The sequence below is a fragment of the Prionailurus bengalensis genome, chromosome D2 (genome assembly GCF_016509475.1).
Source record: "Prionailurus bengalensis isolate Pbe53 chromosome D2, Fcat_Pben_1.1_paternal_pri, whole genome shotgun sequence".
NCBI classification, from domain to species: Eukaryota; Metazoa; Chordata; class Mammalia; order Carnivora; family Felidae; genus Prionailurus; species Prionailurus bengalensis.
Window position 1 is genome coordinate 11,314,213 of NC_057351.1, and position 26,563 is coordinate 11,340,775.

Consider the following 26,563-nt stretch of genomic DNA (forward strand, 5'->3'; position numbering starts at 1 on the left):
TTCTACACTAATGACTTAATTTGTTGAGGTATGAATGTATGTTCAGTTAAAAAAAAATACCCAAATATGAGTTCATTTTTTGGTGTAGTTCGAAATCGACTTCTGTGTTCCAACAATCCATGCCAGTTAAAAATCCAAGATAGGAGAAAATAATACAAGCTGATGGGTAGTTAAAGAAGATGTTTCTGTAAGGGTACTTAAATTGAAAGTTTCTGATATCAAAAATGGAGCAATAAAACTTATTCATTCTGAGCTAAAATAAACTAAAATAATAGAGAGGGAAGAGCGTTTTTAGCAGATTGGTCATATTTTAGCCTGACGTCTTTGTTCCCTGTTACCTATTACTGCAGAACCCATGGCAGCTGCCCGTATTTGCAAATGGGCTCATTCAGTTAAGCATCCGACTTCAGCTCTGGTCATGACCTCGCAGCTTGGAAGTTCAAGCCCCGTGTCAGGCTCTGTGCTGACAGCTCAGAGCCTGGAGCTTGCTTCAGATTCTGTGTCTCCCTCTCTCTCTGCCCCTTCCCTGTTCGCACTCTGTCTCTCTCAAAAATAAATAAACATTAAAAAAAATTAAAAAAAAAAAAGAAAGTTGTGCTGTGTCTCCACACTCATCTATTCACATTTCCTCAATGGCTGCTTTTGCAGTAAAGAGGTAGAGCTGAGGCTGCAAAGTCAGAGCCCTACGATCCATAGAGCATCATATATTTACTGGCAAGTAAAAGACCAAGAAAAATAAATTCTCTTTGTCAGTAAATACACGTGAAAACCAACAGCATTAAAAACCTTGAATATATGAGAAAAGATTTAAGACTAGAGTCTGAAAATGCACAGCACATATCACAAAAGGCAGGAATGGCCACACGAAAATAAATCTGATTCTTCTCATATTCTGCAGACTTTAATAGAAGGCTTCCAGAGTTTGGGGCTTAACATTCAATCAAATATGTTTCTTTAATGCTGCTATATCATATCCAACAAATAATCTACTTAGTCGAAAAGGACTGACTACCTCAAGTCTGATAGTGAAAGGTCAGAGGAAACGACTTTTATTTTCAACTGTTGGAATTAACAGCAAATGTTTTATGAAGTAAAAATAAAAAATTTTATTTTTTGTGGTAAGAAATTCCTAAAAGATAACAATTTGGAAATAGCAAAAGATTCATTTTCAAAAAAAAAAGAGACCAGCTATAAGGACTCTATTGGGTGTATATGTAAATCATGCCAATATATGTCTGGAAAAAAGAGACAGAGGAACAAGGCTTAACAAATATTATAATGGCAACACTTTCCTAAAGATGATTTGACGACTGAATTCTAAACACACTGAATAAGACCCAGAAATGGGAACAGTGCATAACACTTATTGCCAGATTCTCAAGGAAAAAATTTAAAGCTTGGTAGATCATAACCATATTACCAGAATATACAATACATTGTCAAAGATACACATATGCAAACTAATAAGAAAAAGCAATCTGAATTTGTAAGTTTTAGTAAGTTTACAGAAATGATTTTAGTGAAAATTTTAAGAACATGCAAAATACATAACACATAATGTAAACTTGCAAGAGTAGACACCCAATGGGATATGCATTATGACTGCAACTATGTCAAATATGTTATGTCAGCACTGAGCCCGATGCAGGGCTTGAACTCCAAACTGTGAGATCATGACCTGAACTGAAGTTGGACGCTTAACCGACTGAGCCACCCAGGTGTCCCTCATTTCATAAATTTAGAATAAGCATAAACAAACCTACCCTTTCCCACAGAGCACCCGAATTATAAGAGTTTATGTAAGGGCTATGTATGGTATGGCTTAGTGAGGGGCAACAAGAACTCAGGTTAACTATTCCCAGTTGACTTCAAGTACCACTTCCTAATCATCTCGTGGACATTTCATCCAGAATGGTCTCCGCGTGCCTCCAACTCAACTCTTCCCAAACTGAATATACAATACCGTTTTTGTATCTATACATGTAACTGCTTCTCTGGTCCACGGCCCATTCTAAAAGCCAAGTCTAAGTCCAAGCTAAAAAATTCCGTCATTTCTGAATTTCTGGCTTCCAGTTCCATCTAAGGTCAAAGCCCATTCCCCTGTATGCCAGCTCCTTCCCTCGATGACCCAACCCTCCTCTACTGCCTCAACTCCTACCAACTCCTCCTACAAAGGACGGTTCAAGTACACTCTTACTTCAAAGTGCATACTATAAATATGCTTAGGTGCTCATATATTTACAGTACATTTGCACGTTATAAACATTTATTTTGTAGCTACCAGGCACTGTTCTAGGCAGTAAGATCATTGGCAATCAAGGCCTGTCAGGCTCAGGGGGAGCCTGTCGGCTCTGCTCCACCTTCCATGTTTTCACATGTTATCCTCAAGACTAAAATACACTCCCCTTCTTCTGGGGCTGCAAAATGGGAATCATCTTGCAAAGTCAGAAAGTCACCTCATTCAGTGGGATTTTACCAACACCCTAGAATGAATTATTCTTTCTTTGTAGGATTGATCACACTGTATTAAAACTATTTATGCTCATTTCAATCTCCCACTGGAGAACGAGCTCTGGAGAGCAGACATGTGTTGAAATCTGCTTCCTGGCCACCCATCACACTCTGGCCCAGGGAGCCCCATCTCATGTTTGCCAACTGAATAAGTGAATGAATATAAACGGACTATTAGTATATACCTTCAGTTTAAACTAAATAAGCCTATGCTAGGTGTGTGTGTGTGTGTGTGTGTGTGTGTGTGTGTGTGTGTGTGTATATATATATATATATATATGTGTGTATATATATATATATATATGTATAAAACAAGAGTCATTATTGTGAAGAGTATATAAAATAGCTACTTTGGCATATTTTACATCTGGAAACTTTAATATTAAAATACATTTTTTAAGGTAGGGAAGACAGATGATGGAACACAGATGGAAAATGTAGATTTCTCAGTTCCAGGATTACTTTACTTGTGCTTTAATTTCAACAGGGAAAATTGTGACTTACTGACTAACAAGAATTTTTGTGGGCTTTAGTCTATTTCTGTGGGGGTCATACACAAAATTCAAAATTAATGGTGTAAGTCCTATATGTAATATACATGAAATATTTAGCTATTTGCCTTAAAACTTTTGTGGCTGTAACTTTTCTTTATAGGGTTCATGAGAAAGAAAGATCTCTGAGGGTGTAATAAAATGTCTGGAAATAACCTCATGGTACTGGAAGCATCCGAGTGCTACAATGGGTCATGTGCAGGGTGGTCCAAGGTTGAACAAAACTTGTTGAGCGTCTGTACGGAAACAAACCACGGAACAGAAGTGCTATATTTGGCCTGACTTCACATACCAGGAAGAATCGAGCCTAGGGATCTCGCCCCATCCTCGGTAGGCACGAGTTCATGGTAAGTCTTGCACATTTGAGCAAAATATATACAGAACCAGACCGGCAGCCGCTCAGGCACAGGGGGCTGGTGTGGGGCAAGGAAGACCAGTGAAGAATGGAGAGACGATGCCGACACGCCCTCTACAGAAAGTGTTTTCTCAATCACAGTCACGCGTGTTTTGCGAAAATAAAAATTATAATCTCAGAACACCGAGGCGTATGTGGGTTTAGAGGGAACCTAGTTCTCACTGCACATGTGGGCACTATTCAGCTTTGGGAAAGGACTTCTCTTTTACATCTCTGCTCTACGCATGGGTAAGGATCCCGGACAGCTTTCTGACAGAGCACATGGCCTCACCTGACAATTTCTACACGAAGCCTCTTAGTCTAAGAGGCGAGCAAAGAGAAGGCTTCAACCTGGGTGCTAATCAGTATGAATCAGACTGTCCCTCAGTGACAGAAACACTGGGGACACAGCGCAGGTAACGCACACAGAACTGCGATATCCACTTGCAGGGTCAGCAACAGTCACGATTAGAGAAACCACAGATTCCACATTATTCAAATCATAGGTTGCTTTTCTATTTTTTTCCCTACCTAGGAGTTAAAATTCTCTGTAACATTTAAAAAAATTTTTTTAATGTTTATTTCTTTTTGAGAGAGCAAGACAAAGCAGGAGTGGGGAAGGGGCAGAGAGAGAGAGGGAGGCACAGAATCTGAAACCGGCTCCAGGCTCTGAGCTATCAGCAGACAGCCCGACGCAGGGCTTGAACTCAGAAATGGCGAGATCATGACCTGAGCTGAAGTCGGTTGCTTCACCAACTGAGCCACCCAGGTGCCCCAAAAAATCCTTCGTAACTTTTTGGTCAGACCTTATTAGTAATATCCCCAAGGCTCAATGAGGGCAAATGGAAATAAGGGAAGTTGTATTTTCCACCTTGGATAATTAAATGTAAACAAAGTGACTCAAGTAAAAAGACGTGGGGGAAAGACACTGGGAAATAACATGGCAACACAGAACATGAAACACACAAGCCAGAGCTGTCTATAGGGGTTACAGGAGACTGTTCCTGCATGCAGTAACGACGTATGTTATGGACTGTTATCCTTTGATAAGGGGACTGGAGCACTGGATATTTACTAGGCTTAATGAAGAATTATAATAGTAAGAGGTATTACTATTATCCTGTCATATTACATAGTGGTTATAACCATGGACTCCAGCCAATGTGCCACAGTTGAGTCCTGGCAAATTTTTAGGCAAGTTACTTAACCTCTCTGTGTTCCAGAGTCACCATTTCTTTCTTTCTTTCTTTCTTTTTTAACTTTTAACTTTTTACTTTTTATTTTTATTTTTGAGAGATAGCCACCGAGTACGAGTAGGAGAGGGACAGAGACAGAGGGGGACACAGAATCCGAAGCAGGCTCCAGGCTCTGAGCTGTCAGCACAGAGCCCGACACAGGGCTCGAACTCACAAACCATGAGATCATGACCTGAGCTGAAGTTGGATGCTTAACCGCCTGAGCTTCCCAGGAGCTACCCAGAGCCCCCATCTCTGAAATAGAATTAGAATAATGGTACCCACTCTGGAGGGAGGAGGTGGGGGACTGTTTTAAGGAGTAACACATGGAAAGCTTTTAGAAAGCTATATAAGCATCTGCAATTATTTTATGGTTGCAACAAAATAACATAAATGAGAAATGAAATTTAGAAAAAGGATCATCAAGGAAACATTATAAATATGCTTCTTTTGAAACAGAGATGAAAAACTTTAAATCAGGGAAAGGTAGGGAAATACTGAATGGTCAACACTGATCACAAGCAAAGTTCAGGGAATATATTTATTGATCAGCATGAAGAAATGAAATTGATGCTAGATTTTAAAATAAAACAGTTAAACTAGGAAATCCAGGGGAAATTAGACTGGTCTGTTAGACACTGAGGGAAAGATAGGCAGACACAACTAGGGCAAAGACAGAACTGTAAGACAGCTCTACATTCTGGGGACAACAGGATTGCTGAGCCAAAAATACCATGAAAGATTACACCAAGTAGACTTACTGTCTAATCAATGTTCAAAAAGGCAGAAAGCACTCCTTTGACAGGAACCCCTTCTCTGGGTATTAAGATTATGAAAAAGAAAAACACATGAAAATAAAGTGGGCAGCGGTTGGAGAAGGCAGAAGAAAAGTTCAGCTAGCTCCATGTTGACAGAAGGTCTAAGTAGTTTGGGAGGAGTTTTGCAACATACCAAAGGTGAGGCCAGAAGAGAAAGAATCTGAGTTATGTACAAACATATTAACTTGTTCCTGGGCCCGTGCACTTGAGGGAGTCCTGTAAAGGCATGTCTCTGTTATTCTGTTCCACTCATTTAATTGTTTTTTAAGGTTTATTTATTCTTGAGAGACAGAGAGAGACAGTGCATGGGCAGGGGAGGGGTGGAGAAAGAGAGAAAGAGACAGAATCGGAAGCAGGCTCCAGGCCCTGAGCTGACAGCACAGAGCCCGACGTGGGGCTCGAACCCACGGACCATGAGATCATGACCTGAGCCGAAGTCAGAGGCCTAACCGACTGAGCCACCCAGGCATCCCTTGTTCCATTCATTTAAACGGAACTGCCAATGAGTGATATAATCATGTACTGCAACCAAGCTGTCCTTCTTTGGTGGTTGGGCATGAATGTGGACCTAGAAGTAGCAGAAACTTCTAGTTTGAGCCAGTGGAGAGGTTAGTTTGCTCTCCCTAATCAGTGTTAGGCCCGTGCCGAACAAATAGCAGGAGGTGAGCAACCAATAAAAACAGACCATAATTACAACACATCTTTCTTAATGTTAACAGTGAATTCTGCATGTCACAGATTGAAGCACTGAGAGAAGTAAGAGTCATCTGTGGTTTGTTGAAAATGAGTATAAACTTGGAGCACCTGGGTGGGCTCAGTCAGTTAAGCGTCAGACTTCAGCTCAGGTCATGATCTCACAGTTCGTGGGTTCGAGCCCCGTGTCAGGCTCTGTGCTGACGGCTCGGAGCCTGGAGCCTGCTTCAGATTCTGTGTCTCCCTCTCTCTCTGCCCCTCCTCTGCTCTGTCTCTCCCTCTCAAAAATAAGTAAACATAAAAAAATAATAATAATTGGGGCACCTGGGTGGCTTAGCTAAGCGTCCAACTTCGGCTCAGGTCATGATCTCGTTGTTCTCAGAGCCTAGAACCTGCTTCCGATTCTGTGTCTCCCTCTTTCTCTGCCCCTCCCCGCTCACGCAGTCTCTCTCTGTCTCTCAAAAATAAATAAACATTAAAAGAATTAAATAATAATAAATAAAATGGGTACAAACTTGAAGTCAAGAAACTATTTGAGTTTCAGGGTGAGACAAACTGATGAATGTGCTTTTTAACTTTTGTAAGCAAATAGAAAGGGACAAAAGAAGCAATGTACGTTTTGCTTTCTTTCTATAACACAGCACTAACTTGTAAAGGAAAAACACTAAATAGGGTTTCCATATCTCACCCCCCTCCAAAAAAAAAAATGGACCGAGTTGATTTCAATATGAAAATATATAGAGGCATGGGCAGGGGGTGGGTGCCTGAGTGGCTCAGTTAAGCTTCTGACTTCAGCTCAGGTCATGATCTCCCGGTTTGTGACTTTGAGCCCACGTCCGGCTCTGGGCTGACAGCTCAGAGCCTGGAGCCTGCTTCATACTCTTGTGTCTCCCTCTCTCTCTGCTCCTCCCTGACTCATACTCTGTGTCCCTCTCAAAAATAAACATTAAAGTTTTTTTTTTTAATCTGAAAATATCATGTCTTGAAAATAACAATGCCAAGAGATGCGGCCTCAAGCCAAGTTGAGAAAACACATCATTTTCTACACTTCAAAGTTTTATAATGGTTTTGAGGCTTCAGAAGAAAATAAGCTCATTAAATCTTGAGCTAACATGAAGTTGAGAAGGGAGAGAAAAAGGGACAAGGATTGAAATATAACACAATTTGACAAAATTAGGAAAATAAAAGTGGAAGTTCGTGAAGATAAAGGTACACCACATCGTTACTCATATACAGAAGGGCAGAATATCAGGAATGCATTAGCAAAATAATTGTATAAATTGCTATATCTCAAAACCCACAGAGTGCTGAGCACCAGACATGAATCACAAATAATTTGAAGATATTCTTATCTTGCTGGTTACTGTTGGGTGTTTCCCCCCCATTTATTTGTTCAATTATCACTTAGTTCATTAAATGGGCTATCTGCTGTGTGAGGTTCTAGATAGGAGTAAAAAGCGGGACAAAACTTGACGTCATTCCCGCTCTTATGAACTTTCCAGACCGCGAAACTTCAGTCCTGGCTGCATTACTTTCCTTTGGCCTTGCAAAGATCATACCTCTTAGCTTCCTAGCTACCAATGAGGACTTTGGTAAAATGGAAATTATAATGGAACTGACCTCACAAAGTACCTGGGAATCCACTGAGGTAATACAAATGACATCTCATCACAGTGCCCTAAACTCACTCGTCCCACTCCTTTTTTTTTTTTTTTTTAAAGTTTATTTCTTTTGAGAGAGAGAAAGAGCCCGGGGAGGGGAAGGGCAGAGAGAGGAGGGGGAGAGAGAGAATCTCAAGCAGGCTCCACACTGACGCAAGGCTCGAACCCAGAAACTGTGAGATCGTGACCCAACTGACCTACTCAGGAGCCCCTTAGCGTCCAGCTCTTGATTTTTGGCCCAGGTCATGATCTTAACGGCTCCTGAATTTGAGCCGCTGCATCAGGTTCTGGCTGACAGTATGAAGCCTGCTGGGATTCTCTCTCTTTCTCTGCCCCTCCACTGCTGTTTGTTTCTCTCTTTTTTTTTTTTCTCTCAAAATAAATAAAGAAATATTCCCTTGGCCACACAATGTGCTCATTATAGTGTTCAAGAAACAAGAAAGGTGTGCCTCTCTGTGAAATATTAGTCCCTACAAACATACTGGCAGATGCAATTAATTGCTCTAAAGGCCTTTAAATAAAATGTTCAAAGATACATACATCTGAGTACTTTTAAAATAAATCCTCCAGGGCAAGAGAAACACAGATTAATGAGCTCTTCAAAAAGACACCTCAAAGCAGCAAATATTTATTGAGAACTATTATTTTGGGCAGAAATGTAAAATGATCATAGCATCTGCCTAAGCTTTGTATAAATTTTTAAAAGGCAGTCTTTTCAAGAAATGGTGCTAGAGAAATTGGATATTCACAAGTGAAACAATGAAACTAGACCCCTACTCTACAACACTCACAAAAATTAACTCAAAATGAATTAAGGACTTAACTCAAATGAAACCAGGAAATTCCTAGAAAAGAACTTCTTGCCCCACGAATTGGTAATGATCTTCCAGATATGATACCTAAAGCATAAGCAACAGAATAAAAAATAAACAAGTGTGACTAAACCAAACTAAAAAGCTTCTGCGCAACAAAAGAAACCATCAATAATGTTTAAAAAAAGAAGACAACTTACAAAATGGGGAAAAATTGTAAACCGTGTATCTAATAAAGGGTATATATCCAAAATATACAAAGAACCCATTAGGGAGAAAAAAAAACAATCCAATTAAAATGGGCAAAAGTGGGGCTTCTGGGTGGCTCAGTTGGTTGAGCGTCCGACTTCGGCTCAGGTCATGATCTCACAGCTTGTGAGTTCGAGCCCCGCGTCAGGCTCTGTGCTGACAGCTCACAGCCTGGAGGCTGCTTCGGATTCTGTGTCTCCCTCTCTCTCTGCCCCTCCCACACTCATGCTCTGTCTCTCTGTCTCTGAAAAATGAATAAACATTAAAAAAAAACTTATAAAAAATACATAAAACAAAAAGTAAAATGGGCAAAAGACCCAAATAGACAACTTTCCCAAAGAAGATAAATGAATGGCCAACAGATACATAAAGAGATGCTCAACATCGCTAGTCATCAGGGAGAAGTAAATCAAACCCTCAATGAGATATCACCTCCCGCCCATTAGAGTGACCGTCATCAAAAAGGCAAGAGGCAACAAATGCTGGGTGGATGTGAAGAAAACAGAACCCTCATGCACCGTTGCTGGGGTTGTAAACTGGTACAGCTGCTATTGGAAAACCGGATGGAGGACCTTCAAAAAATTAAAAATGGAACCACTACCTGATGCAGTAATTCCACTTCTGAGAATACACCCCAAGAAAATGAAAACACTAACTCAAAAAGACATCTGCACCCCCACATTCACAGCAGCATTATTTACAGGAGTTGAGACACAGAAACAACCTGAGTGTCCACTGATGGATGAGGGGATAAAGAAGATTACGCTGAGTGAAGTAAGTCAGCCAGAGAAAGACAACTACTGTCTGATCTCAAACTAAAACAAAAACAAACACCAACAACAACAAAAAACCCAAAAACCCCACAGGAAAAGAGATCAGACCTGTGATTTCCAGAGGCAAGGAGTGGCGGCAGAGGATCGGATAAAGATCGGTGTGCACTGGTCGCATAAGCTACCACGTGCTGAGGATAAGCCAACTCTGCCCTGTGCTACACAGGGTAGTGGGTAAGAGGGCAAATCCTAAGAGTTTTCATCACAAGGGGAGTTCTTTTGGGTTCAGTTCCTTTTACTTAAAAAAAATTATACATATATATATTATATATTACATATATATTATATATATAATATAATATATATGTAATATATAATATATATTATATATATATATATTATATATTATATATATATATATGATGATGGATGCAAACTAACTGACTGTTTGGAGTACAAATTTCACAATCACCTAAGCCAAACCATCGTGCTGTATACCTTAAAGTTACACCACAATGTATCAACTGTATCTCTATACAATTGGGTGGGGGGAGGTCTCCTGCTGTACGAACACAACTCAGGGGTTGGGGCACCTGGGTGGCTCAGTCGGTTAAGCGTCCGACTTCAGCTCAAGTCATGATCTCGTAGTTTGTGAGTCTGAGTCCTGCGTCAGGCTCTATGCTGACAGTGTGGAGCCTAGAGTCTACTTCAGATTCTGTGTCTCCCTCTCCCTCTCTCTGCCCTTCCCCCGCTGACGCTCTGTCTCTCTCAAAGATGAATAAACGTAAAAAGAAGAAGAAGAAGAAGAAGAAGAAGAAGAAGAAGAAGAAGAAGACGACGACAACCCAGGGGCATCATTTCCAATAAGCACAAAAGAAATAAATGTGCACAGAATAACCTAATTCTGGTACTTGGTCCGTGTGGAAGAGGGGGAAGAGAAAAGTTTCACATTGTTTAACAAAACTTACAAATCCTATTTAGTTATTTATTTATTTTTAAAGATGTTTTTAAAAGTAATCTCTACACCAAATGTGGGGCTTGAACTTCACAGTCACACGCTCTACCGACTGAGCCAGCCAGGCGCCCCAAGACGCACCAATTTCTCACAGGGCATTATGTGCAGAATGGTCTGTGGTCCTGACGTGAAACAGTATGTGCAGAGAAGAGTCCACCTTGAGATGCATTTAAAGATGGATGCAATTTTAGAAACTGAGCAACTTGCTCCAAGCCTGAAAACATCAGAAAATACTCCCCAAAGACGTGAACGTACTTTGCCATGTGGTGAAGAGTAACATTTTTTTAATGTTTACTTACTTTTTTTTTCTAAATGTTTATTTATTTTTGAGACAGAAAGAGACAGAGCATGAACGGGGGAGGGGCAGAGAGAGAGGGAGACACAGAATCGGAAACAGGCTCCAGGCTCTGAGGCATCAGCCCAGAGCCTGACGCGGGGCTCGAACTCACGGACCGCGAGATCGTGACCTGGGCTGAAGTCGGACGCTTAACCGACTGAGCCACCCGGGCGCCCCAATGTTTACTTACTTTTGAGGGAGGGACAGAATGAGAGAGAGAGAGAAAGAGAGAGAGAGAGAACGTAAGCAGGGGTGGGGGCAGAGAGAGAGGTGGACAGAGGATCTGAAGCAAACTTTGTGCTGAGAGCAGTGAGCCTGATGTGGGGCTCGAACTCATGAACCACGAGCGAGGTCATGACCTGAGCTGAAGTCGGGTGCTCAAGTGATGGAAACCCAGGTGCCCCAAGACTAGTATTTTAAATCATGTGTGTCTAAACCTGCATTACGTAGTGTGGTTCAAGAGAACAAACGAGAGAGAGGGGAGACACGGTGCTGTGATGGCCAAGAGGGGCTGGCTGGGGTGGAATACTCCAGAAGTCACTCGCAGCTCAGACACTCTAGGACGTAGGTCAGTAGAGCTTACCTGTTTACATGCAGGAGATATTCTCCCTCATGACCTTGGAAGAACACAGCAGGGCACACTCAGTCCTTTGCTTCCCTGCACCTGAGCAGCATATATCGTGAAGGGATAGAGGGGATGAAGTTCAGAGCCAGAAGGCCAAAGTTTGAGTTCTGCCTTGGCTGCTTCCACACTGTATGACCTTGAAAAAATAGCTGCACTGTGTCTCATTTCCCCATCTGTGAAATGGGAATACTGAGGCTATCCACCTCATAGAGTTATTGTGGGGATTTAGAGACTTAATATATTTATTATTTTCTTTTGAGAGAGAGAATGTGAGCAGGGGAGAGGGACAGAGGGAGAGGGAGGGAGTGAAGGAGGAAGAGAAAGAGAGAGAGAGAGAGAGAGAGAGAAAGGATCTCAAGCAGGCCCCCTGCTCAGTACATGGCCCGACATGGGGCTCAATCCCACAGCCCTGAGACCCATGACCTGAGATGAAACCAAGAGTTGGACACAACGGACCGAGCCACCCAGGCGGCCCATGAGTTAACATACTTAAGGGGCTCAGAACACCATCTGGTACAGTAAAGGTAAGTGCTTGATGGGGCACCTGGGTGGCTCAGTCGGTTAAGTGGCCGACTTTGGCTCAGGTCATGATCTCGCGGTCCGTGAGTTCGAGCCCCACGTCAGGCTCTGTGCTGACAGCTCAGAGCCTGGAGCCTGTTTCAGATTCTGTGTCTCCCTCTCTCTGACCTTCCCCGTTCATGCTCTGTCTCTCTCTGTCTCAAAAATAAATAAACGTTAAAAAAAAAAAAAGGTAAGTGCTTGCTAATATTAAGTTTTTCCACCTGCCAATTCTTCACACTGAGTCGGAGCCATCTCAACATGGGAAAAAACAAAACCAGAACAAAAAAGCCTTATTTCTCTAAACTGAATTGTGCAGTTTTATCAGGGAGCTTTGACACTGCCTGTGGTCACACATCAGTCAGGCTCTCTAGTTTCAGATCTTGTCTGATCCAAAGAATCCAGCGTATGATCTAGCACATCTTTTATCACTTGACTCCTTGTATGTTTCATTGGTTTGCACAAGTTTTTTTTTTTTTTTTTTTATAAGAAGCTCTTGGCTGAAGGTCTTTGCATGGTGCACAGAGTACGTTCATGTACACATTTGGCATCAAATTTCTAACTGCCCCCCCCAATCCCACAGCAACCCGTGGGGCATGCTGGAGGCACACTTTTCATCTGGACTTTTCAACAGTTTTCCCTAGTTTTATTGCCGAACATAGAACACCTGTCTAGTTTGTTTCTATAATGCAAATGCTCTTTTAAGAGAACGCAAATAATCTTGTAGTTATTAACAACTGCTACTTATTTAAAAAAAAAGGCGTTAGGTTCTTATTGTGACATTTCTATTCACTTAACGCAATGAAATGTGTTGACTAACAGTCCTTTGGGCAATGTCCATTTTACAGGCAAAAATATGAGGCACAAAGGGTTTTAGAGTCATGCAGCTGTAAAGGATGAAGCTGGGCTTGGAACTTAAGCAGTCCATTTCAGAATCCATCCATGTAATCAATCTTAAAAGTGCTCTGCTTCTCCTTAACACAGTATAAAAGTAAGTGGAAAACAAGAGGTGATTAAAAAGTGAGCTGCCATTTCCGATGAGGTAGTCTTGGCAGAGTTCAACCCTATTTTTTGTTTTTGTTTTGTTTTGAATTTAATATTTACTTATTTTGAGACACACACACACAAAGAATCTGAAGCGGGCTCCAGGCTCTGAGCTGTCAGCACAGGGCCTGACGTGGGGCTCGAACTCATGAACCCTGAGATCATGACCTGAGCTGAAGTCAGACGCTCAACTGACTGAGCCACGCAGGCGCCCCTTAACTTAAATTCAAGTTAGCTGCCATACAGAATTGTCATGGCTTATGGAGTAGGACACAGTCATTTGACTCTTACAAATGATACCCCAGCGCTCATCCCCAAAAGTGCCCTCCTTAATGCCCATTGCCCATTTAACCCATAAAAATATGGAATGCATCATGAATTTGCACGTCACCCTTGCACAGGCGCCACGCTAATCTTCTCTGTATCTTTCTACGTTTAGTTTGTGTGATGCCAAAGTGAGCACTCAACCCTGTCTTTGCTGATGAAATGGTAGGAAACCCATTTAGGAGACCAGAGGCATGAGACAGCCTGAGCTGTTCCCACTGCATCAACTATACCCTGAGACCTAACACCACTTCCCTTCTCCAGTGCAGCTGCCTCCGGCGGGCACCCAGGCGGCTGAGCTCACGGCCCATCAAGATAACGTTTCCTGTATCACATCAACGCTAAGGGAGGACACCTGTGATGCATCCTGCCTTGACACTGAAGATAAACCCCTCAGGTGGGTAGTGACTGGCTTCTTTCTTTTGACTACCATGCCCGAGTGAGTAGAACCCACCTTAGAAGCCAAGGCACTAAAACAAAAAGCTTGATTCAATCAAGAGGCATGCTGACTTGAGAAAACTGAGCTAAGTCATACACAATGCAAAAAAACTTTAATGAACTCAGTTCCAGATGAAGTCCTTAAGCCATGATAGGGTCCCCGGACTTCAAGCATGACGGAAAGCAAGTGACACAGCACAATTATTTCACCAAAGATGATGCTAAAAGTATTTAATATCCAGCATGGTAGGAACGAAACCCTATCAGAGCAGACACTGGCATTAAGCAGCCATCTGTTGGTAGCAGCACATACGAGCTGAACCTTCACTTTTGTCCATGACAGTAAAACATAAGTTTAGTACCCAGACAGGACAAGAAACAGTCAAGGTCAAAGGCAGAAATCACTGGCTGTGATTTTGCTTTTAATAAGAGGTTTTCCTCAAGCGAGCCCTTCCCAGAAAACATAGTTTCTCTGAGATTAGACTCCTCTTCTCTTCCTCCAGCTAAGCAGACATTTAGAGGATGGCATCTAACCAGCTGTGTGTGGGAAGAAATAACATCAGCAAAAGGGGCCAATGCTCCTACGTGCACAGCAACCCCGGGGGATCTAAGGAAGCAGGATGGGAGTGTGGATTCCAGGAACTGTCCAAAAACACCCCAGGGGACAAAAGCTCTCATGAATTGGTGGGAGGCTGGATGGGGGGATGTAGACTGGAGAGAGAGCACGTCCACAGGACAGATGTGGGCAAGCTTCACTTATAAACCCCTCTCCCCATCGCCTTAGGACAATTCCTTGCCCTTTGCTGGCCACTGGGGTCAGTATGGAATGTTGGGAGAGCAATAGACACCCCCAAGGGCAGGCAAGTGTCCAATATAGGTACCAACTGACTTTGACTTTGGGCTTTCAATCTTTCATACCTTCCTTACCCAAATCCTTAGGAGGCTGGTTAGTCAGAGTCTGGGGAGATGATCTCTGTTAAGTTACACTCCTCTCTGCGGTGGAAAGCCCTGGCCGGCATCCCCGCCATGTTGGCAGAAACGGAGTGAGCAGCACTATGGCACCTGTGACTCTTGGACCGAGGCTCTCCTTCTCCCCACTCCTTAAACAGACCGGGTGACAAAGACTGAGCCTGCCTTTGATACTCCCCGCCACAGGACCTATCTGAGAAGCTGACGCTCCGAGGACAACACACGTTCATGGACCACTGAGGCAGAATTGTCAAACAGACCAAAAAGGTAAATTAAGCATGGCAAACAGATCTAAGAATTAAAAGCCCACCGTGAATCCGAACTTCCTATTTAGTGTCAAAACACAGGAGAGGATTGCAGATCCGTTGCACAACCTGGAGAGCCACCACCCGGGAACAAGGCCACCAGACCCCACCTGTCTATGAAATCCTGAGGCCGGTCCCTTCCAGCCTCCTTCAAACTAAAACACCAGGTGCCAGAAATGAGTCATATGGTTAAATGAGCATAAGTGGGAAGAGATAATAAAATCAATCAGCGCTATGCCACAAAGCACTACAGTGTTCTTCCCAAATGTGAGACAGTTGAAGATTTTTTTTTTTCCATCTCTAAAAAACCATTTTCTGAAAACACAATTTGCCATCGATCCCACACACAGGCTTTTAGAAACGCATTCTGAAACGGATAGAAATTCTGGGTAACCCAGCAACTTTGATCGCCTGTCTCATTCAGAAAGGAATGTTCTGTTTCATTTGGACCTTACTTTGAGGGACTTTCCCCCCACTTTTCACAATGCTGGTAAAATAGATTAAAAAAAAAAGCCCTCCAAATCTAGATTCTCTGCTCTCTGTCCTCCTTTTCTTTCCAGCCATAACTTAATGCTTTGCTGGGAAAGGAAGCAGGAAGGCTGTATGTGGACGTTTCCAGCATCCTTCAAAAAGGAGTAATTTCTGACCAGGGACTTAGCTAACTATTAAATTAGTAACCTTTAACCGCTAATACGTTATTTCAAACATTGAGTGAATATCTTTGGAAATGTACACTCAGTTTCCCTGTCTTAAATGACCCATTGGCATCAAACACGATTTTACATATTGTAATGACCCAGGTCATTATTAAAAACACCAGTCATTATAATGAGCTCTAGACGAAGCCACAGAAGTAAATGAATGAATAAGTTATGAAGGAGTGGCAGGGTCAATGGGGACCGACCCCAACAGCTATCACAAAAGGTTGTCTTTACACAGTCTGCAATATCATGGTGATTCTGATTTGATGTTTCTTATAAGAGTCAGGTGCACAATGTCCCAGCTATACCCATAGCTGGCTTTCTGCACAATTGAAAGATCTGAATCGACCAACGGCTGAAGTTGCCTTCTTCAAAGCTACCTCCTGGAAAACCGTCCCTTTCGGTGATATCATTAAGTGTTGCCTAAACGGTTGGTATCATTCCAAAAGGTTAGCTATGATTTCTGCATTGCCAACAGTGGAGTACAATATCCTGTGACCTCCTGAATTTTCTAACTCGATTGGTCATACCTAAGTACGTGTTTAGGGGGAGGACCCTGGTACACAAGATTCTGGGACAGATTATTCACAGGTTACACATTTTTCCCTTTGAGAAATGATGAGCTTATGCTCTCCAAGAAATAATTGTGACATCTTTGGAAGCTTTAAACTATTGTATTTCGGGATGCCTGGATGGCTCAGCCCATTAAGTATCCGACTCTTGATTTCGGCTCAGGTCATGATCCTGAGATAGAGCCCCATGTTGGGCTCTGCGCTGACAGCACGGAGCCCGCTTGGGATTCTCTCTCTCCTTCTCTCTGCGCCCCTCCTCCACTTGTGCTGACATGCTCGAGCTCGCTCTCTCTCAAAATAAATAAATAAGCTTAAAAAAATAAACTATCATATTCCTAGGTACCACATGCTGTATGGTACGTGATCAAGACCCCTGAAAGATTCCTTCTTCTGCTGAAACCCAGAGGAACCTTCCTTCATGGGACTTACTCAGAGTGGAGAACAATGGGCAGGAATCTCAAAGAAGACCACTTTCATCCCTGCAAAGCTATCTGTGGGATACACTGTACAAAAGTAAGACTCAGAGAAACTATGCAGCCCCCTGACCGGCAGACCATTTCAGTCAACTATTCCTTGAAGTTCCCAAATAGCATTCCAAGTGCTAAGAACATCCTAAGGAGAACCCAGCCTTCAGAAATACATCAACTCAATCAACTGGACTTGCTCGTGCAAATCTTTTGTCTTTTCAATTAAATTTGGCCCAGAGACATAGTCACACATGAAGCCTGGGGAAAGGACTACTTTATCTCTTGTTCTCTGAAGAAACTCATAGTGGCTGTTCTTACCGATGCTCCGATAGAGCCTTAGGCACTAGAGATACTAGTCAACTTTTGATGACGCACAATGTGTACAAGAGGTTGTGTCCACCGCTCTTTCTGAGCCTTGCTAACATATAAGGAGATAAATAGTGGTTGGCTGGGGAGCAGACACTGCCAGGGCCCGGATCAAACCCTCACGCTCTGCATTCAGTGAAATTCCAGCAGCCAAGTTCTGCATTTCTTTGCTTGAGGATTTGCTCTGATCACAGCGGCAGCTGGAAAAGCCACAGAATTAACGCCCCCTGGGAGCAGCACTGCTCAGTGACAGAGAAAAGTTGGTTGTAAACACCTTGTCTCAGCCCTCAGGTGGGAGAACTGTACGGCTCAGTTTCCCAGAATTCCCCAAGGGAAAAGCTCCAGCTACACATGGTGGTAACTCGCTTGTCAACACACCCTCTCTGACCCCTTCTCTACCAAGTCTCACGGTGACCTCCCTTCCCAAATAAACCTCCAGTCCTTTTCTCAAGGTCTGCGTCTGGTGGCACCAGACAAAGGTACTTCACTAACACAACCTTTGGCTGGCCTTTCCAGATCTTCATCAGATTTCCATTTAAGTCTGTACCAATTTGACTTTTGTCCACTGGACTTTTTTTCCCCCTTTTTTGGAGAAAGAGAGAGAGAGGAGAGAGAGCATGCTCACACATGAGCTCTGGGGAGGTGGCGGGGCCAGAGTGGGAGAGAGAATCCTAAGCAGGCTCCACTCTCAACATGGAACCCAACACGGGGCTTGATCCCACGACGCTGGGATCATGACCTGAGCCAAAATGAAAAGTTGGACCCTCAACCAACTGGGCCGCCCAGGCACCCCTGTCCACTGACCTCTTCTAAAGGAAACCTGAAGTTCCTAGGGTTACCCCTCGCTCTGCTCTACTGTTCACATACAGACACAGAGACCAGCAGTGCAGCTGGAAACAGATCAGCTGAGGTGATCATGTTCAGCAGTCTCCGAGAGTAAGATGATGCATATATGAGCACTCAGGAAACAGTTACGAAAGGATGAAATAAATGTATCTTATGCATGTGTGTATATGATACGATCTAATGATATGCATATCGTTACTGTTACTGTCTCTAAAAACTAAGCAACATTGTACCTCCTCTAAGAAAAAAAGTAGTTCATTAAAAGTATAACTGTAAGGACAGTAGAGAAAATTTGGTTTAGTGAAAAATATTTCAGAGATGTACAAACTAGGAGGCTACAAAGCATAGTGAACATACTTCAAGTCTGACGTATGATTATGAGCTAGGGTTTCATCTTTGCTGTAACAATTAATTCTAGTATCTCCAATCATTCATTTAAATGTTCTATGCCTCAATTTCCTTTCCCTTAATTTTTTTGATGTTTATTTTTGAAAGAGAGGGAGAGATAGAGGGAGAGAGCATTTTTTTTTTTTAATATTTATTCACTTTTGAGAGACAGAGAGAGCAAGTGGGGGAGGGGTAGAGAGAAAGGGAGACACAGAATCTGAAGCAGGCTCCAGGCTCTGAGCTGTCAGCAGAGACCCCAACACAGGGCTCTAAACCGTGAACCATGATCACGACCTGAGCCAAAGTCAGACGCTCAGCCGACGGAGCCACCCAGGCACCCCTCAATTTCCTTTCCTTTAAGGTGACATGTTAGGTTCAGCATTTTCCAAGGGTCCTTCCTACTCCTGACTTTCACTGTGCTTTCTGAGAGCATGGGGGCTTCTACGTGAAGTGGAAATGCCTGTGACCAACAGCTGGACTGGACAAAGACAACAGCAAATAGTGATTTGCATCCAGTGGGAATGTGCCTATAAACAACCAAACAGAAGACTCCAGACACTGGGCTCTACTTAGCTCAGTTTAAAGGATGCTCCATTCTGTTCTTTCCTTGTCTCTCTCCTTTTTTGCTGAGCACTTTTTTTTCTGTGCGTGTGTGTGGGTGTGGGTGTGTGTGTGTGTGTTTTAAAAGCTTCTTTATTTATTTTGTGAGAGAGAGAGAGAGAGAGAGAGAGAGAGAGACAGAGAGAGGGGGAATCCCAAGCAGGCTCCACACTGTGAGCGCATAGCCTGATGCAGGACTCAAACTCATGAACTGTGAGATCATGACCTGAGCATTAATACTGTCCTGAAGGTTGCTGGGCTCTCTCTCTTTCCAGATCCTCCCCATGGCTAGAAAAAGGGGTCAGCATACCTTTATGTATCGACTGAAGATTGCCAACAATTCTGGACATGTTGACCCAAGAACCTATCCATTTATGCAATCATGCCATCACCTTTTTTTTTTTTTTAGTGTTTATTTATTTTTGAGATCGAGACAGAGCATGAGTGGGGGAGGGGCAGAGAGAGGGAGACGCAGAATCTGAAGCAGGCTCCAGGCTCTGAGCTGTCAGCACAGAACCCGATGCGGGGCTCGAACCTGTCAACTGCGAGGTCATGACCTGAGCCAAAGTCAGATGCTCAACCAACTGAGCCACCCAGGGGCCCCCAAAAATATGCCATCACCTTGTTAACCATCAATTGATCATACTCCTGAGAGTTATTCAGTTTTCTCCTTATTCAAGATATATTCTGTCTTGGTCCACAGTCATGCCATTGGTGCTGTGATACCATGAAAACTCTCATTGACGATTCTTGCACCTACTTTAGCTCAACAACCTCCTTCTTTATACCTGCCACCCAAGAAGCCAGCAATGCCTTAAAACTCAAAGTCTGTGACTCAAATGTCTGTTCCTCCTACATCTTCATCATTAAAACTTCACTCGGAGACTGAAAATTACCCCCTTTGACCACAATCATCTGTTCTTCGATTCATTCCATTCCAACAAACAAACCTATCCTTGAGTGGGTCTTACTCATGCAAGAGTCATGAAACTGTTTCAGGTATCTTCTTAAGTGAATCCAAACATCCATTCGTCCATTCATTTCTTCACTTGTTTAATAAAAACTGTCAAACATCTACTAGGTGTCAGATTGGATGGTAAACCCAAAGATGAATGAAATCGTGTCTACAGCTTCAAGGAGTTCATTGCTAGTGTAGGAGACTGAGAGAAAAAAAATAAGCAACGTAAAGGGGCATCAGTGCTATAGAAGGGCCGCTAATAAAATACTGTGCAGAGAGAGGAAGAAGCAACCAATTTCAGTCTGGGGTGTTGCTGATACAAACTGTGGTGTTGGATAAGTTCAGGAAGCGCTGGTTATCAGAGTTAAGTTTCTACAACATCAAAATAAGAATAACATACTTACTATGTTAGAGAGGGAGAAATCAGGTTGAGTGCTTATAACTATTTTATGATTATATAGACAGTTTATTAGTATCTACTGAAACATTAAAATTTTTTTTAAGTTTATTTATTTGAGAGAGAGAGAGAGAGAGAGAGATTAGGGAGGGGCAGAGAGAGAGGGAGACACAGAATCCAAAGCAGGCTCCAGGCTCCGAGCTGTCAGCATAGAGCCCGATGCGGGGCTTGAACTCACGAATAGTGAGATCATGACCCGAGCCAAAGTCAAACACTCAACCGACTGAGCCACCCAGGCGCCCCCACTGAAACATTTTAAAATAAAATATTATGCTGTGTGATTTGGAAAACTAATTTTTTTTCCAAATCTGTCCAAATAATCCTTTGAACACAAGCCAAAAATAGAAGTTCCAAACCACCTTTTTGTTTGTTTGTTTGTGCAGTACATTTGGAATGAATGATTTGAAAAAGAATGAGAATTCTGGCTCTTTAGAAGCTTTCAGGGCTTCTTTTTTTTTTTAATGTAAATGAACAAGATATCGTAAAATTGCTTTTCAGAAATAACTAAGAAAAATACCAACGACTGGAGCACCTGGGTGTTTCAGCTGGTTAAGTGTCCGACTCTTGATGTCAGCTCAGGTCACGATCTGATGGTCACGAGATCGAGCCCCACGCTGGGTTCTGTGTGCTGACAGCACAGAGCCTATTTGGGGATTCTCTTTTTCCCTCTCTCTCTGCCCCTCCCTGGCTGTTGCTGCTGACTCTCTCTTTCTCTCTCTCTCTCAAAATAAATAAACTTTTAAAAAAAACCCATTTTATCAATAAGTAAAACCTTCAACCTATTAAAAGGAAAACACATTGCACCCGATGCTCTGTTTTTATCTTCAATTTTCTTTTATGTCTTAAAGGACATAAAACAGGAGAAAATAGGAATGATATATCATGACAAGGAGATAATCAGAAAACATACCAGAAGAAGCTTCCAGTCTTTCCAATCGGCTGATCAACCAGTCCAGGGAGCCAGAAAATTGGGCACAGTTTTTACGATTTCCTCTAATTAGAGCCGCTGCAAGAGAAAAAGGGCAGACTTCACAGTTATGTGATTTTCCAGGTTAAAATGCAAGGGAAGTTGCTAGTGGCCCTAAAATGGTGGATCAAGAAGAAAATGCTTTGGCTTAAAACATAAATATATAGACACACCTACATGGACAAAACAGATATTTTTTTAAAAGAATTGATATTTATTAATAGGGACTGAAACAAAACACAGCTCATTAGAAAGACTACATCTTGAAGAAAGTTACATTTCATATTGGGAGGAAATAATAAAGGATAATGGAAAAACCAGTGTCCTGGGAGTTGCCTCACCTGGGCTCTAATACTCTTTGCATTTAATTAGCCAGGAGATTAAATCATTTAATTTCCCTAGAGCTCAACATTCTCACCTCTATAATGAAGAAGTTAAGAGCACACCAGTTTTCCTGAAAATGGAGCACAAAATACTAGGAGATACAACTCGGTAACTGTAATAGGGACATAGACAGATACAATTAATTAAAAAGTTACTGGAGAAAAGGATGGGAGGGTAGATGACTAGTAAGTCTGAAACCTTCTGCTTTCCCCCTGTATCTCCACTTCTCCTTTAAAAAAGATTCACCACCGTGCATTTGAAGGATTCTGACATGCCGTCAAATCGCCTGTCCTAACTGTGTTTAACCTACTGTTTCTGACACACCTTTGACAAAAGAAACCATCTTCTATGAAACTCCTACGCGACCTTGAGGATCTCCTTCAATCCAATGTACATAATCCATTTAAAACTTCCAATGATTCAAAATCATGCCATTCTTTCAAAGCAAATCTGGTGAATATTTTAGGTTAATTCATGAGATTGTTCAGAAACTACAGTTGTCTACAAAGGGTCGGTGAGATGGTGACAGAATAGGACATTTAATGGGAAAAAGATGTCGCCATAAGAAAACAATCACTATTTATTTATTTTTTTTTTAACGTTTATTTATTTTTGAGACAGAGAGAGACAGAGCATGACCAGGGGAGGGGCAGAGAGAGAGGGAGACACAGAATCTGAAACAGGCTCCAGGCTCTGAGCTGTCAGCACAGAGCCCGACGCGGGGCTCGAACTCACGGTCCGTGAGATCATGACCTGAGCCGAAGTCGGCCGCTTAACCGACCGAGCCACCCAGGCGCCCCAACAATCACTATTTAAACTCTGCTAGTGCCAGGAAGCAGTCTGAAGAACACAAGTTTCAGAGCCCCTGTGGTGACAGAGCATAATTAATGTTAGACTTCTGTCACATAAACTAAAAGTTGGTACCTGACCTGAGAGTAAGAAAAGAAACAGTGACAGCAAAGGAGCAAAGGAGAAGAGCTCTGTGCACAGAGCCGCAGGACATTTGCACAAAGAGTAAACAATGATGCGCTTAATTACTTAGACTCCTCTCTCGCTCTGGGACCAGAGGCCCAGCAAGAGCCAACACACACACACACACACACACACACACACACACACACACACAAGTGACAAGTGCCAGGGACAAGTGTCAAGGATGAGGTGTCATAGAAAGTAAGGAGTCCAATGTGCTCAGCAGGATTTCTAATTTTAACCCATTAGGATATCTGTTCATGACTTACAACAACAGCCACTGAGGGAGGGTATAGGGTAAGGTTTCTGAATCTTTACAGAGTCTCATTTGTTTAAAATTTAACTCACTCTTTTAATTTTACCTCTGGTTTTTAAACCTGAAGATAGTAAATGTTTTCTTTAAAAGACAGATGTTAGAGATAAGGTGATTCTTGAAGAAGCTACAACATAAAAATCAGCCCTTTTAATAAACCATGAAACATCAAAGAAAATCATAAAGCCACACACAGAAAAAAACCTTCATTAAATTTGCTGCACACACAGGGCACCTGCGTGGCTCAGTCGGTTAAGTGTCAGATGTGGGCTCAGGTCTGATCTCACGGTTCGTGAGTTTGAGCCCTGCATCAGGCTCTGCACTGGCGACGGTGGGGATTCTCTCTCTCTCCCTCTCTCTCCACCCTTGTCCTGCTCACACTCTCTCAAAGTAAATAAGTAAACTTAAAAACATTTACTGCAAACAGAAATGGCATATCCCATGTTGGTACAGCCCATTGACAACAACGTAACAAAACTAGAAATTAGTAAGAAAAGTAGAAACAAAAATAAAACTCAGCCACTTAATAATTTAAACTCTCTCATTGATAATTTTTGAGTCAGTAACAAATCAATACCACAATTACAGAATATCTAGTAAATAGCAAAAACAGAAATGTTACCTAATAAAATCAGTGGTCTATGGTCAAAACTGTACTCAAAAATTAACCACTGCCACTGGTAAGCAGCAGGGTGAAACGTGTTAATTAAACAGCCTTTCAAAATGTAAGAGAGAACATCAAAAAATATAAGTAAAATAGGAAAAAGAAATAAATAGCCAAAAAGAATATTAGAAATAGAAAATGTGATCTATGTAATAAATTAAAATGGTAAAATTAATCCACAACATCAAGATTTTTTTTTTAATGATTATTTATTTTTGAGACAGAGCGTGAGCAGGGGAGAGGCAGAGTGAGAGGGAGACACAGAATCCGAAGCAGGCTCCAGGCTCCGAGCTGTCAGCACAGAGCCTGATGCAGGGCTCGAACTCATGAACCATGAGATCAGGACCTGAGCCAAAGTCAGACACTTAACCGACTGAGCCACCCAGGCACTGCCAGGAATTTTTTTTGAATATAAGCTAAATATCAACTGCTTTAATCATGAAGGAAAAAGAAAAAAATTAAGAATAAACAGGAATTATAAACACAGTCACTGTATCTCTGTACCAGAACTCTGAAACATCTAGGAAAAAGAATGGTTTCCAATTATGCATATGTATACTTTTTTCCCACCAAAACTGACCCAAAGAAGAAAAATCTAAATTGAAAAATAAAGCATGATTGATATTGAGAAGTATGTCAAAGACCAAAAACTTTTTTCTGTATTCAAGAAAAAAAGTGATTCCTAAACTACACTATTTTAAAGAAACTAAGGAAGCCTCCCTAATTATTTTATAAAGACAGTATAACTTTGATATCAAGACCCAACAAGGAAAGTATGCATATAAGAAAACTAGAGGGAACTTTTAATTACAAATACAAATCCAAATATCTTCTATAAGGATAGTATTTCCAAATCATATTCAGCAATGCATTAGCAACATTAACTCAAGTAGGGGTTCATTCCTCCAATGAGACAGAAATGTGTTAGGATGTCTGTCAATAAGTCCAAGATGAAATGTGAAGATCTCAATAGACTGAAAAAATATATATATTTCTAATGAAAACAATTAAACTCCATAAAATCAAGTGCCTCCTGAACATTATCAGTGTGTGGGTAGGTGCATGTGTGCAGGTATGTAACATGGCTTACAGATAAACGGAGGGTAAAATCTTACAGTTCAGCAAGTTAGTTAAGAAGAAATCAGTTAAGTGAGTTTCCAAAGTAATTGAAAGCCGTGCTGAGAATTATAGGAAAGTTCGTCATGATACAGTTTATAAGAGCAAAATACTGGAAACAGTCTGAGGGTGCACTACCCTACCCTTCAGTAGGGTAGTATATGTCCACTAAAACCTGGTGAAGGGTTACAGCTACTGCCAAGAAGAGATGCCCCAATACAGAAGACAGGTGCAAACAAATGCTATAGAATATTGGTCGTATGATCTCATTTTTGAGAAGTGCGTATATTCAATGTATATGTATACATGTATAAGTATGTGCAAAGCATGGAAAAATGGTGTTTTTTTCAGAATATTTCTTGGAAAATGAGAGCTGCTTCTTTGAGAACTATATCCTGATAAGTTCCTGAGACAGAAAACAGAGACCTTAAGGAACATTGATAAGGGTAGGACTGCTATCCTGCATCCAAAGGGGACATTTTCTTATTTTAAAACAGAAAGGAACATGAATGGAGCCAGGAGGAAGAAAGGATCATGCTCCGTGACGTTTTCCTTCACAAGGACTCCCTCTGGAGTCACAACAACTTCCATCCCAAAACAATCACAAACGGTCAATACGAATGGCAGTTTGCATGCACCTGTAAGGAGGTGAAGTTCAGCACGCCAAGGTACTACATAACCCTGGAGAGACAACAGATGATAATGAAGAAGCATGAAATGGAAAACAACGTATCCAAATAATCCCCCAAAACGTAGAGACATCAGACCGAAGCCTTGAGCTTGTCTCAATCCCCAAAATTGGAATTTGGACTGAGCTACCTAAGCCTTCAGGAGCAGAGGGCCACAACTGATGTCACAGTGATGCGGGATGTGCATGGGTGTGAACACATCATGCTATTATTGTATGTGTGTGCATGTGGGTGTGTGAGGTGTTTTATATGTGTATAATGTTATAGAGATTCACAGAAATGTTTTTATTTATCTTTAATTTTTTTGATGTTTTTATTTATTTTTGAGACAGAGCGAAAGCACGAGTTGGGGAGGGGCAGAAAGAGAGGGAGAGAGACACCAAAGTAGGCTTGGTGCTGTCAGCACAGAGCCTGATACAGGGCTCGAACTCACACACCGTGAGATCGTGACCCGAGCCGAAGTCTGACGCTTAGCCAACCGAGCTCCTAATTTTTTTTAATTTTAGAGAAAAAGAAAGAGAGAGAGAGAGCAAGAGCGAACATGAATGGGGGAGGGGTCGAGGGAGAAAGAGAGGGAGAATCCAAAGCAGGCTCCATGCCCAACGCAGGACTCGATCTCACGACCGGGAGGTCATGACCTGAGCTGAAATCAAGAGTCGAACGCTCAACCGACTGAGCCACCCAGGTGCCCAAAGAAATATTTTGAAAAGGTTATATGCTAAAATGGGTGGTTATGTTTTAAACGTAGTTTCTACCTTTTTTTCTTTTATCACATTTTTTCATGTTGAATAACTA

General features: G+C 42.0%; 1 protein-coding gene and 1 non-coding gene across 12 annotated transcripts in view; both read right to left on the reverse strand.

Annotated features, from left to right (window-relative positions):
- RYR2 (ryanodine receptor 2) overlaps positions 1 to 26,563 on the reverse strand; it is a 756,924-nt gene that overhangs the window by 334,719 nt on the left and 395,642 nt on the right. For all 11 annotated transcript variants that reach the window (XM_043596215.1, XM_043596214.1, XM_043596207.1 and 8 more), the window contains one exon: positions 21,574 to 21,669. In XM_043596215.1, coding sequence (XP_043452150.1) covers positions 21,574 to 21,669 — 96 coding nt within the window. The remainder of the gene's footprint in view (positions 1 to 21,573; positions 21,670 to 26,563) is intronic.
- Positions 13,630 to 13,736, reverse strand: LOC122493589. The gene has a single exon (XR_006299948.1). It is a non-coding gene; the product is annotated as a U6 spliceosomal RNA (small nuclear RNA).